The sequence below is a fragment of the Natator depressus genome, chromosome 12 (genome assembly GCF_965152275.1).
Source record: "Natator depressus isolate rNatDep1 chromosome 12, rNatDep2.hap1, whole genome shotgun sequence".
Lineage (NCBI taxonomy): Eukaryota > Metazoa > Chordata > Testudines > Cheloniidae > Natator > Natator depressus.
This window is the reverse complement of record NC_134245.1, coordinates 35643085-35657147: the sequence shown is the minus strand read 5'-3', so window position 1 is coordinate 35657147 and position 14063 is coordinate 35643085. Positions and strand designations below refer to the sequence as shown.

The 14063-nt window shown below is 40.2% G+C and overlaps 1 protein-coding gene across 2 annotated transcripts in view; it reads right to left on the bottom strand.

Annotated features, from left to right (window-relative positions):
- LOC141996893 (hepatocyte nuclear factor 4-beta-like) overlaps nucleotides 1–9848 on the bottom strand; it is a 40469-nt gene extending 30621 nt beyond the window's left edge. Inside the window, exons 1-3 of one of the 2 annotated variants that reach the window (XM_074969193.1) lie at nucleotides 9734–9848; nucleotides 8227–8230; nucleotides 1322–1522 (exon numbers count right to left, since the gene is read on the bottom strand). In XM_074969193.1, coding sequence (XP_074825294.1) covers nucleotides 1322–1522; nucleotides 8227–8230; nucleotides 9734–9848 — 320 coding nt within the window. The remainder of the gene's footprint in view (nucleotides 1–1321; nucleotides 1523–8226; nucleotides 8231–9733) is intronic. The other variant, XM_074969192.1, reaches the window with a different exon arrangement.
- Nucleotides 9849–14063: the final 4215 nt, after the last annotated feature.

Here is a 14063-nt window from a genome sequence, read left to right as displayed (position 1 = left end):
CAATGAAGCATGAATCTACCATAGGGAAAAGCTGTGCTCCTGTACGGTCAAAAAACATCCATTGTAAAAGCTGGGGTGGTTTCACAGAATGGCACAGAGCCTGATTAACAACCCAAGAACTCTCTGAGGAATTAGCATCTGTGATAAACAATGTTGCTCTGAGCTCAGCTAAGGACAGAATGGCCCAAATAGCGATTCACAGGATGCTTGGAGGGTGCTTGTCATTGAGTAGGATTTGAATCAGAGGCTCTTCCCTAAGACGCTAAGTATCACATTGTGATTCATGGATTCCAAGGGGATAAAACAGCAAAATGACTACTTTACTCTGAAGAGATTTCCATTTTGCTGCTGGGATTAAATATATTTTATGGGGGGGAAGAAAGTGTAATCTCTCAAACCTATTGTCTTCTGTGGATGGAGTATTCTGGAGTGATAAGTGCCTTATATGCAGGTTCATCAAAAAACAAACAGGGAGGCAAGTTTTTATAGGGCTGGAACACCTTTAACTGAGGAATATCGCTGCAGGAGAATGAAACTTCTCAAGTTCCAGTTCTATATGAGTAACCCTCTATACTTCCCCCCCCCCCTTCTTTTAAGTAAACATCATCTTTCTAAGGTCAACCAAGATAACTGCTGTATAATTCATGGCCCGTTCCTGGTAAATAACCCCCTGAGTATACTCCTGCATGCCAGAATGCACATGAATCAAAGCTTTCCCATTTTTGTCACACCACGCGACTGTAGAATAATCGATATATGGCAATATGCAAGCCTTTATGTGCTTCTAAAAAACAATGAAAAAAGAGAGAGGGGCAGGCTTGGGAGATGACCAGTTTTGGAGACCTGCGGATTTAAACTGTAATTAACACAGAGAAAATGCAATAATCCCCATTTGGAACTTTGGCACCCTGCCACGATGGCATTCGCTAAGATCGTTGGGTCAAACTTCACCAAGCGAGAACCTGATAACAGGACTTCATGCTTTGCATATATTAACCAGTCCTTCCAAGTTCCCTGGGCATATAATTGTCCCCTATTTTACAGGCGGGGAAAGTGAGAAACAGAAACAGCAAGGGGATTATTTCAGGTAACATAAGGAAGGAATCCAGGTCAGAGATGGAACTAGGATTCAGGAATTCCCAGCTCCCAATCCTGTGCTCAGAAAACCAGATTTCATTATTGTTATGTATATTACAGTTACCGCCTGTGGCCCAAACTGAGATAGAGGTTCCATTGTGCCATGCACTGTATAGAGACATAGTAAGAGATGGTCTCTACCTCCAAAGAGCTTACAATGTCGAAGCCCAGCAGTGTTTAATACCTGCACGAATAGACATGATTCTTGCGGACACTTCTTCTGAAGAACCCTTTGCAGCCATCGCAGCTGGAAGCCCCGTAATGTTTCCCAGTGGCACGGTCCCCGCAGATGGAGCACAAGGAGCTGATGCCGTTGGCAAGCAGGCTGGCATTTGTCGACTCTGCTGCTATGGCTTCTGCAGACCAGACACAGAGACAGTTAGGCCTTTTCAGCAGGAATCAGGATGAAATGAAAGCATTGAAATATGTACATAATTGTACACACCCGCCCTCCACCCGAAACATGTGAACACATACCAGGCCTACACCATTGCTTCTAGGCAGAGGGGAACCCATACCATTTTCAGGACCCTCGAAGTACTAATAAGGACGTGCACAGGGCCATTTTGTTGAAAACAACTTCTAAATTTCTTCCAAGAAACCCAGAAGCTGTATCTACCACTGCCTCCTATCAAGGTTAATGAATGTCTTTCCATGGATTTTAATGGGAGCTGGTTGGGTAGCTAGATAGCTCACATTAAGAAGCCACATCTCATGCACTCACAAAACTTGCAGGCACAAGTTTTAGAGGATGAATTGACACCACTGTGAAAATTTGGCCCCTACAATTTACACATTTTTGAAAATTCTGCACTGAATTTAACCACAAGACCAGCCTTGCTCTTAATCTTTATAATTGTGGGTGCAGTTTGGAAATGAGACACTTCTGAAAAGAGCCAGATGACGCAGATCGCTTCTTCAGGGGTGCCCAGGTGGAAGGTTTTTGTTAGCATTAGTCAGGACCGTGTTTTCCAGTATATAGGGCCTGACTCTGTGATGTGGTGAGATCATCATCAAAGTCAATAGGATGGGAGGGCATTCAGCACTTCCCAGGATCAAACCAATAGTGGGGAAACCTCAGTTTATATCATGATGAGGGGGAGAAAACCCAAGAGAGACTAGCAAGCCCAAACAGGAAGAGGTAACACAGGACACGGAAGGATACTCAGAATTAAAACTCTGAGAATGTTCTTCCCAGTTAGAATGGGTGGCCTTCAGAGGTGGTCAGAAAATGCCAATTGTTTTACAAGGGAAATTTCAAAAAAAAATTTGCTTCATTTCTTTTTCATCAAAATTTCACATGAAAAAAAAATTGTTTTTCCCATGAAAACCTAAAAGTCTTTAGTTTTCAAAACCTGAACATTTTCCCCAAAAATCCAAACAGCTTTATTGTAAACTGAAATTTTGTACCAAAAGAGTGACATTTGTTTTTGATGAAACGCTGTATTTTTGTTGAAGATACTTTCTCAACCAAAAAATGTCTACCAGCTCTCATGACTTATTCATTAATTATTATTATTCTTGTGGTAGTGCCTAGTGCGCAAGCCGGTCAGGCTAGGCATTGTACAAACATAAGAAGTGACAGCCCTGGCCCCCAAATGCTTGTTAACTAAATGACAAGGTGTAACAGGTGGATGAGGCAAACAAGTAAGCCATAGTATGGGATGGGGGAAAAGGTAGCATAATAAAATAAATAAATAAATATTCATTAATAAGTGCATAATTCTTAGCCAATAGTATGTTCAGGAATCACAATTTGCTACTTTTCAAATTCTAAGAGGTGCCGTGCCCCCAGCTTTCACTGATGTCAATGGGTGGTGAGTGGTCAGCCCTTTGGAAAAGATGTTCAATATCTCATGAGATAAAGCCCTCAGGCAGCAGACAACCCAAGTTTACACTGATCTTGCCAGTCTTACATTTGTGACGGTTAAGCATAGAATGAACTTTATTGGAACAATATCTCCAGTGTATTGTATTGTGTCAATAGTGGTTGCAGCTTCTTGACCCACCTATTTCTTTCCTGAACAAGCATATGGTTATCCTGGCCACAGTAAACAAAGTCTCATTGGTTATTTCATTCTGAGTTCCAGTAAAAAAAAAAATTGCACCACAAAAATTATAAATAAGGAAGTCAGTTCTCTCAGTTACATCCATGCAACCCACATTGACTTCAGTGGAGTTGGGCCAAGGCAATTCAGGACAGAATTTGGATCCAGTGGGCTTTTCATTTTTCAATAGAGCCCAGTTCTTATGGGCAAATATCCCAGGAAAAGGCCAGACTGTGAAACCCATGCACAAGAGTAATTGCATTGAAGTCACTGGGTGAGTAACTGCTCACAACATCAGTGAGGGTTTCTCTACCTGGAGCTAAGTCAATGGGAGCTTTGCTTGAGCAAAGGCTGCAGGCTTCAGCTCCAGACTTTTGGGGTCCAATTCTGCTAGCCTTTCTCACGCCAAGTAGTAGCTCACCTCAGCAGCAGTCCCATTGATTTTCAGTGAGGAAAGCATTACTCAGTGAGTAAATTGGGCATAATCTGGCCCTTTACTAATGCACTGGTAGCTCACTGTATCCAAGTACACCCACAATGTTAATGATCATTAGAGCCAGTTGAAAAAATTTGAATGAAACATTTTCTCATCCGATGAGGTTTCATCAAAATTTTCTATGAGAAAAGATCAGTTGGGAGAATGTTCCACTGGGAATATGAAAATTAAACATTTCATTTTGTTTCAAGCTGGCATTAATCTCTGCATCTGCCTAGTGGGAGTTGTAGTTCTGGGTTCCCCGTCCTCCTCTATGGATCCAGTTCTGGCCAGACTGCACCTCCCATGATGCATTACAGTCTCTCCCTGTGGCTGAGACACCATGGTGCATCATAGGAGTCTCATGATCTCTTTGAAGTTAAGGACCAAATTCTGCCCTTATTTACACCTATGAAAACACCACTGACTTCAATGGAATTGTATAGCTGTAAAATTAGGCCAGGATTCATTAACCCAAAGCAGCATAAATCAGTCCAAAGTTCAGGCCACCATGTGCAATGACGTATCCTCTTCCGAAGATGATAGTGATATGGTTGGCAGTAGTTAGCCCCTCAGCCAGTGTGCGTACAAATGTCAAATCACTGTTTATACCCCTATCACAAACTACTGACTGACTCCAAATAAGGAAGAGCAAATGAACAACAAAAATCCTGTTTTAATGAAAATGTCACTAGATACGTGCTCGAGTTGCAAAAGTTGGATCTGGACTTCCAACCTACATAAAGTTTGGGGGTGGACTGAGTTCTACTACAGGAGGCAGAGATACTTAGTCCAACACAAACACACAGCATTGTGTAAGAGTTACAGTTGCTCGTCTCCATAATATAACAGAACTGTCTTTAAACAGAACCTTTCCTAAAACTTTTCCTGTGAGACATCTGTTGGTCTTTAGCTAGAAGGATGCACCTGATGGCGTTCTTTCAAATAGGGACCAGTCATTAGATATAGTCTGAAAAGCTGATCCTAGTCCTGGATGATTTCTGGACAGAATAGAATGGTCATTGCAGTGAAAATATCAGTCTACTCCCTGGGAGTATCACTGAAGCGTATTTGCTGCCAAAATTCTCTGGCAGAAAAATTACTCTCGAAATCCAAGACTTGCCTGAGTTTCAGAAGTGATGTATCATCAACATAAACTCTGGGAATTTATAGCCTAGCCTAATAGCTAAAAATTATATGAAAACCTCTGTCAAACTCAGGAAAGTTCAGATCTAGATGGGAGACCAGAAATGATCTCTGGTATATACTGTGTATAAGTCAATAGCAAAGCATGACTGAAATGAAGACATTAAATTATGCAATTACAGCAAATGAGAGTAAGGGTGGTCTTGTGGTTGAGACTGAAGATCAAAGTCTGCCTTAAATGGCTCACCATGCTGACATGATTAGGCATGTCTGTTTCTGCAGCCAACAGTACACAACAGAGTGATGCAGCTACCATCATGTCTAACCACCTTTGACTTCCCTAACCTTATGGAACAGGTACCCATTCTGCAGCTGGGTGAGCAGGAGGTAACCTTTCAGTGCGAGACTGAGCAAGACATGAATCCATGACTGCTGTGATTACGTCGAGTGCCTTCACCACTCAGCTACCGCTCCTTGTAAAATTTATGCTACCTGGGTTTAATTCCCTGCTTAGCTATTGTTCTGCCACTTGACCGTGGACAGTCACTTTTTCCCCTCCAACTGTTTTGTTTTCTTTATTTAGACTGGGGCCCTGATCTTGGTGGAGACCACTAGATACTACTGCAGTACAAACAATAAATAAGAAGATAAAATGGGCCTTAATCAACACACAAGATTTGAATGCCCCAAAATTTGGATTAGGGTTCAGAATTCACTTCAGATCTGAATTTTGCTTTTCAGATCTACTTCCAGTAATGATAAGGTCTTTAGTGGATATCTGAAGAGGGATGATAAAGCCTTCCATCCATGCCTCAGACAGGACTTAGATTACTGCAATGACATAATAGGTCACATTTTTAAAAACTTTTCATGCACCTAAAGTGATATGGGGCGCATATAGTGTTTAGTTACCAATTTTGTACGCACTAAAACTGGATTTAAATGTGCCAGATTTTCAGTTTTTGTTTGTAAATCTAAATTTGGAGGACACACACAAATGTGAGTGGTATGGCCAGCTCCAAAATGGCAGCATGCAAATTCAGAGGCCGGACTGGAGCCCACTTTGAAACATTGCTCTGATGCAATTCAACTACATTATAAATCAGTTTTTTGCAACCCCCAACAATCTGAGGTATTCTAAAGATCAAAATCAAAACCAACCTAGATTAACTGTTCCTAAACCCACACAGTAACTGACCTATCAGAGAGCTATCAGCATGGACAAAGCTCCTTACAAGCAGCTTGATACCTCGTGGAATATTCATACATTCACACCCTCTGACTGGCAGAACATTTCTTATTGCTTTATAATTATCTTCATTAGCTGGACTTGTCCTTAAAAATGAGTGTACAAGGGTCAGATGCAGCTTGGCTGAGAGTGAGATTTTAAAAGGGTCACAGTGAACTTTTCAGACTCAGTTTGGCTGTTGAATGCTATCGTAGGTAAAGGAATCACCAAAGACAGGAGCTTTATTTATACTGCAATTGGCCAAGTGATTAATGTAAATTTACAGGGAAAATGATAACTGTGATGAAATATGCAATAAGCACCACATAACGGACTAAGTAACAAGAAGGATGCAATTGTAGCTAAGATAAAATAAAACAGGATTGTATCAAGCAGGAATATTTCTCCAGTTAATAACACTGTATAAAGGAAAAAAAAGACTAATATTGATTTTCCCTCTTTTTTGTGTGTGTGCCACTCTTTCTATCTGAAATAGACAACATTTTAATGCCATGTTCCACTCTCACAGTGGATCCCTTTATTCATTTCTGAATTAACCTTTGCTACATTAACCACATTTGCCAATTGTATATAAAGTACTACGAAGCTTGAAGATTCAGAATTAATTCATAGGCTTCCCTCATGTAAAAAGAAATTTATAATAGCTAAAAAAAGTAAGGTTAACTTAAGAGTTGGTTGAAATTGTTCAATCAATGGCAAATTTTGATGACAAATGGTATTTCAAAGAAAGCAAAAATGTTTTACAAAACAGCACTAGTTTCCTTGAAATTTCCCATTTTTTGACAAAAGTTTTAATTTTCATTGGGAAAAATACTTTCTCTTTCGTTTTTACTTCTCCTCCCAGTTTCCAAAGGAGAACAGTAGAAAAGCAAGAGAAAATAGTATTTTTTTTCCCTCAAGAAAATAAAAAATAAAATTCTTGGAAAAAATTCCAAGTATTTCATTTTGAAATTGTTCATTAAAAATCATGTAAATCTTTGAAATAAATGAAAATGTTTATTTCTTTTGAAATTTTTATGACATATACTCACCTTTTGGCTAACTAGGTCCACTTAATTTATTGCCCACTTATTATTAGTTTGTGGGTGGAGCTTATCTTTGACAAGCTGTATAAAGGAAATACTGATTTTATGGGAAAGCCAAATTTCAAGAGGTGCTTCTGATATTGCCACAGTATTTAACAAGTGTCCAATTCCACTATCTTAACCCAGAAGAACTGACAATTTCATGGAGCTCCTTTAAACATAACCTTTTATCCATAGCTACCGTAATTATACAAACAGAAAACTATGATGATTTTAAATGTTAAGGACACATTTAGACTAACACCCTTTACCACTGCCATACTGGAACAGATCAATCTTCCTGCTAGGCTGGTATCTTCTCTCTTAGAATCACGAGTGTTTTATGTTTCAAAGGAAAGCGTACTCCACCCAGATATAGTGCATTAATACACTCCACAAAGGAAATAAGTTCCTGTTCTCAGCTCATGATCATTTTATTCCTTGAAATATGAGAACTGAGAGCCCTTATCTTTTTTTTTTTATCCTAGCTAAGTATAATTACACATTCTATTTTTAAATATACCTTTATATTTTACTTATATTTTAAAATAAACCCGTAATCACTACTGGCTCCTATAATATCTTGCAGCAGTGAGTTCCACCAGTTAATTATAAATCACAGAAAGACCTGGAATTTCCTGTTCTCCATATTAAATTTGCTGCCATATAATTTCATTAAGTGATTAATACATTTTAGAAAGAACATTATGGGCCTGATTCTGCTCTCATTTACCCCAGGGTAAATCAGGAGTAACTCCACTGAAGTCACTGGATTTATACCAGTGTAAGGATGATCAGAATCTTGTAGACTCAGAATAAGGCCCTAAAGTCATCAGAATATATATATTGAAGACCTGCTCCTGCTCCCACTGAAGTCTAGGGCCAAATTTCGATTGGTTTCAGTGGGAGCAAACTAGGGTCCTGCAAAAATGTATATAGATTTAATTTGAACTAATTTCCCTGTTTTTTATAAACACTATCTAAAGTGAGAATATTTCTCTATTTTAATACTTTATAAAAATATTGCAGATTGGGAAGTCATGCATCCTGGAAACTTGGTTTGGAATATATTTTCATGCATAGAGATTTCCCCTCTCTTTTTAAAACTGTTCTCACAAACAGTAGAAGAGGCTACTTACCAAAGACAAACAAGCTAATTTCAAAACAGCTAGTTCCCGAGAGAGCCAGTTAGTTATTAACAATAAGGCAAATAGTCCAATACCAACCTAGATAGCCTTCGCCTTTAGAAAAAACAGAGCCTGTAATTTTCACCTAATGAAACACCACAAAAAATACAGGGTTTTATGTCACAGTTACATTCGATTTGGGGACAATTTGTGCAATGGATAAAAAAATGTATCTTGTTGTTCAAGAAGTGAGTGACAGGGCACATCATCTTTACTGAAGACATAGTAGCAAATGGAAACCCTTCTGTGAAAATAACATGAAATCTAAAATACTCAATTTTGAGCTGCCAAACTTTTCAAAAGTCTTTTTCCAAGGGATGAACTTTTCTTGAAACCAGTTTACAATTCTCATTTTCTTTGAGCCTTTTCATTTTCCTTTGAACATAAGGTCTGAAATCCTTTGTGTCCCACATAAGCATGCAAAATAACTGAGTTGCTGGCAAAACACATTTTTGAAAGCTGTTGTTCCTGATTTCCTTTTGATGAAACCACTAATGAGCAAGTATAAGTGATGCAGTAAGAAATTAATCTTAACTAGAATAAACCTCTTGACATTTCACTTACTTAGACTATCCAGGCAGGCTGGACTGTTCCCAATTTTATTTATGATGTTGGCCTTACATTGCGTAATTTACAATGTCCTTCACCTCACATTTCAGGCGATGGAGGACTAGTGTTTCTAGAAGAGCGTTTACTATTTAAAATGACATCAAACAAAGTTCTGAATGCCGCTGTGCAACTTTCCTGGAGTTCTCTGGACAAGGCAGATATTTGTTAGGGTCAAGCACGCATTACAGCCATATTCCTTGTGTGTTGAAAAGACTTGGGTCAAGCTTAGTAAATGAGCTGTAATTCCCAGGTAGGTGATCAGAACATTTGGATATTTACTTTACTAGCTAAATATCTTTGATAAAGTGACCTCAGCTCACAGTGTATTTTGTGAGTAACAAAATAGATGGCGGTTATAAGGATTAAATTGCTCAAACCATGTATATATACACACTTGTCTTTTTTCCCCTACATTTGTGTCTGTGTCATTTTAGGAGAACAATTTTTCTTTGTGTGCGAAGTAATTTCGCTGCTTCTTAGAAATAAAACAGAACGCATATTACAGAGCACCACCGATATTGAAACTGTTCGTAACAGATTGCAAGCTCTTCTGGGCAGGGTCTTTATTTGCAACATAGCCAGCACACTAGGGGGCTGAATAAATAACTAAAAACAACCCCATGCATTTCAGTCTTTAAGAGAACGATTGTACTCTGGCCTGAACACAACCACAACCACAACAAAGGTGGACAGTTCCTTCCTGTAAATATTAGACCATCCACCCTTTGCCCCGCACCTCCTATCTAGCTTTTCTAGGAGTCCAACTTTCCCACAAAGGTAACCGGGGTTATTTAAAAGGAATTGAGCAGAAATCTCACCAGTGTTAGCTGGCAGCACCCGCAGGTTTTCAAACTCGAGCATGGTGTAAGAGGAGTCCAGGGATTCGACATAATCTGGCATATCCATATCCATTATGGCTTGACAAAGCTTCATTATTACTTGTCAACAGCAATGGAACAGGCCAAAACAGCCCTGCTGTCAATCATGGCCAAGGTTTCCTTTGCAAAGAGAGACAACCCCAAGACCTTGGAGTGACAAATCATTACCTAGCTCCCCCACAGTCCCCTCCCAGTGCCAAGAGAAGGCTGGAGGGGAAGAGGTCCAGTCTTTACCTCTCTCTCTCTCTCTCTCTCTCTACCTGTGTGTCTGTGTCCTGTATCATGATTATATGACGCAGATAAGGCTTGGGCTAAATCAGCTTGGATTGCATCCTCTGTTCAACACTGTGTGGTTTATGGTAATCCCTGTGTAAACATTTTGAAAAGTGTAGCAGTGAGGCATTCGCACACTGAACTGTTCTTTCAGGGCAAAGCTCTGGGTCATGTCACTTAGCACTTGGGTCACTTCAATGATACTTTTCTCTGCCATTTGCCGTCTGCCCTGTAAAAATGCCAGGTGGAGTCACTTGAGCCAGTGGCAGGGGGAAAGGAATCAGTATTACAGAGGACCGGAATACATAAGGCTTCGCATGTGTGTAGTACTTACTGCCTAATCCAAAACTCAGTGAAGCCAATGAAAAGACTTCCATTGACTTCAATGAGCTTCAAAGCTCTAGACTCTAGAGTCTAGAGACAGGTGAGTACTGCAAAATAAATAAAAACAAACGGGACTCTCAGACTTTCATTCTAACAGCCCCCAACATCCCCCCCCCCCCACACACACACACCCTGCAAAGTCACATCTGTGATATTCACAACCTGTTTTATCTGTTTGCCACAAACATTCTAGTTAAGGTGTTTATATAGCCCCCATTACCATGGTATCTGAGCAGTGCCATAGAGTATTTCATGTATTTATACTCACATCACCCCTGTGAGGTAGGAAGGAACCTTTTATAGATGCTACATTTGACAGGTGAGGAACTGAGACAGAGAGACAAAGGCCCAGATACTCAAAAGGTAGTTAGTTGCCCAACTCCCATTGATTTCAAAGCAAGTTAGACATCTAAATACCTTTGAGGATTTGGACCTATGTGACTTGCCCAAGGTCACACAGGAAATCCACAGCAGCAGCGACTTGAGAGTGGGTCTCCCAAGTCCCAGGCTAGTGCCCTAACCATTGAACAATCCTTCCTTCCCATTCATGAATATTCATGGAGGTGATTTATTCTTGCTTGGAAGGATGTTTGCAGAAAATGAAGTCTTGCAAATACTCATGCATATATGTTTGCATGGAGAGTCATGACAGAAGTAATCACACAGCAATCTTGAACTCACCTTAATTTTCCCCTTCCTTTTTAATAAAAATTTCATTTATCCAATAAGGTATTACAAACAACGCTATGTGACATTTAGCTGACCAATCACACACCAAGAATAACAAAGCGCAAGCCATGAAAAGGTGTCGTGGATGCAAATAGTTTGCAAACAAACCTCAGACTTAGAGAGCTGTTCATATAAAACATTTGAACAATGAGCAAATTCATAATAATCTATGTCTGTTCATGGATAGTTTGCAAACAGAAGAAAGGAGTAAGTTCATTGAATACATCAGGTGTTTTGTTTATTTCTAATTGCAACTTGCATCCAGACAGCTTACCTGCGCTCCCACAAATTATAGCCCTAAACCTGCCATCAGCGATAGAAATGTTGCCAATGTAAAAAGAGCAGGATCAGGGGATGTGGGGTACAATTGCGTATGTGGAACTTGATCCACCATTGAAAGGCTGCCAGCTCTGAGGTAACCATGGCAACTATTTAACGGTCGATAGCTCAAGTTTAGAATGGGAGTGAAGATGAGCCCTGCTCCCAGTTGAAACTACAGAGGACTTGTAAGTTAGGCAGATGTAATAAACCAATCCAGAATTTGGGCAGGACACTGGAGTTGATATCACTAGTCGTGAGCCAGGGGATAATTAAGTCCACAAGTGCATCGATAAATGAAACCCATGATAGAAAAATATACAACGTCGACAGTAGTCAAGACCTTAGTTTTAATTCTCATCCAATACTTCTGTCATCATATTGCCCCTAACAACATGGAGGCATTGGTTCAGTGCTGACCCAACGGGAGACTGTTAGATCTCCTGAATCACCAACATCTCCTACCTACAGCATCTCTGTTCTTCTCCCTTCTATTGTCCAGGCTCAATCTTTCAGTGTTCAGGAGACCATGGTCTAAGTTGTTGTTGATAAAGGCCCTTAAGGCAGAAGGTACCAATCAAAGTGAAGTGTTGAAACTATTAAAATAGTTGGAAATGACATGACACTGTTCTGCACAGTCTTCTGATATTTGTCGTTTGGTTATGGACAGTTCAAAATCATGCCAAAATAAACATTTCTTTCTCAATAACAGTCTGTGTTTTGAAGTCTCAGGCAATATTCCAGTTTCTCCTGTCAAGTTCCAAGTGCTCCATATTTTCTTTTATTTTTATTTCAGAATTTTGCATAGAATCTCAAGACTTTTTTGTTATAAAGATTGAGGAGTTGGGAGCAAGAAGACTGGAAATGAAACTCACATGTGCAGTGGTGTCTGTCAGGAATGCAGTATACCTTTACGTGTTTGGAATGTGGGTGCTATCACCATCCAGGTGCCTTGACATCTTCCCTCATTTTACAACTCCATCCTCAAGGACATTGCTTGTGTTTCAGAGACTCCTTCCTACACAGGCATTCTACGGGATCCAGTCTGACATCCTGTTGAATTTGGAGGAGAGAAGGGTCTTGAGGAACAGGCAGAGGCTTTTCCAAAAGGAAGACTCTTGGCCAAGATTAGAGGGTTGCCAAATAGCCTGAACTCTGAATGAACCCATTATCAGTGGAGCCCAATGTAATCTAGCAAACCCTGTAACACAACTAACAAGAAAGGTGCCAAAATCAAGTTTTGAAAAATCTTAGATTCACTCTCTTTGACCTCATTTACTCAAGTCAAATTTACCTTTCAGGCAGTGAGGATTTTCCCCATGTATCAGGGAGATATTCTAGACTTTGCAAAGTGTTAACTGTAGATGGGATTTTCCTAGATTTCTAACTCTCTCTCTCTTTTTTTTTTAAAGAATACGTTGTAACTAATCCCATACAAATGACTCCCCGCTTAGATAAGATTTATTTTTTTATCCTTGGACTGTGCCCCAAGGCACAAAGTAATGCCAACATCAGCTAAATTAGCATCTGATTACTCATTCTTGCATCTTACTCAAAACCAGCCTTGACTAGTTCTAGTCATCTGGCACATCTTTGTAAGATGCACACTGGGCCCAATCCTGCAAGGTTCTGAGCACCCTTTTCATGGAGAGCCAAGTGTACACAGCATCTCTCTGGGACTCCTCAGCACCTTGCAGGATCAGGCTGTATTAGAAGGTCAATAACAGAAGATTAGCCTGGCTCCGAAGAGCATTCAAGGAAGGAAATAGATCTTACTAATCTCATTTTATTTGCTTCATAAAAGCAATACTCACAGATACGGGAGGGGACTATGGGGCTTTTATGTGGATGACGCCTTTTTTTATATGATTTTATAGAAAATATTTGTTGTAGACAAGCAGGTTCTCAGAACAGAAACAAGCTTCGCTCACCTCCTCCACCTCCCAGGATATCACTGTTTTGTTTATTATATATGAGTTCAGTCTTTAAAACAAGACTGGCTCAAATTAGTAACCATGGCAGAAAACTCCTAGTGTGCTCTGGCTGTTTGGTAGCCCACAGGAGACAAATGAGGGACGTCAGCCTGATTCCCAGTGCCTGGGGTTCCACCCCACTGAAAAACACCATGAGTGTCGCCACCCTTGTTGATAATTACGATGGAGATAGAATGAGCATGGAGAGTGGACCCTGGCAGCCCTAAATGTTGAGGCTCACTCGCAAGGGGAAATGGGAAGTAACGGGTGTGCTCTCACATCTCCTATTCTGTGAAATAAAAAGAGATTCAGGGTACTTTGTCACTTTTCACCATCACTCTTGACCTGAACAGCCAATGGCTCAGGCCCAACCTGTCAACACCTTTTCCATGCAAGTGAGCAGCTATTCACTGGAAACGTCCCACTGATTTGTCAGTGTTTTCCCACCTCCTCTCTACTATGCTGTTACTGCCCCTTGTTGAGTCACAGTTGCAATTAGATGTTTAAGTTCTTCAGCGTGGGCAACAAGTCTTCTTAGTGGCTCTGGAGGGGGCTTACCTCACTTTCAGGCACCATAATACATAATAAATACT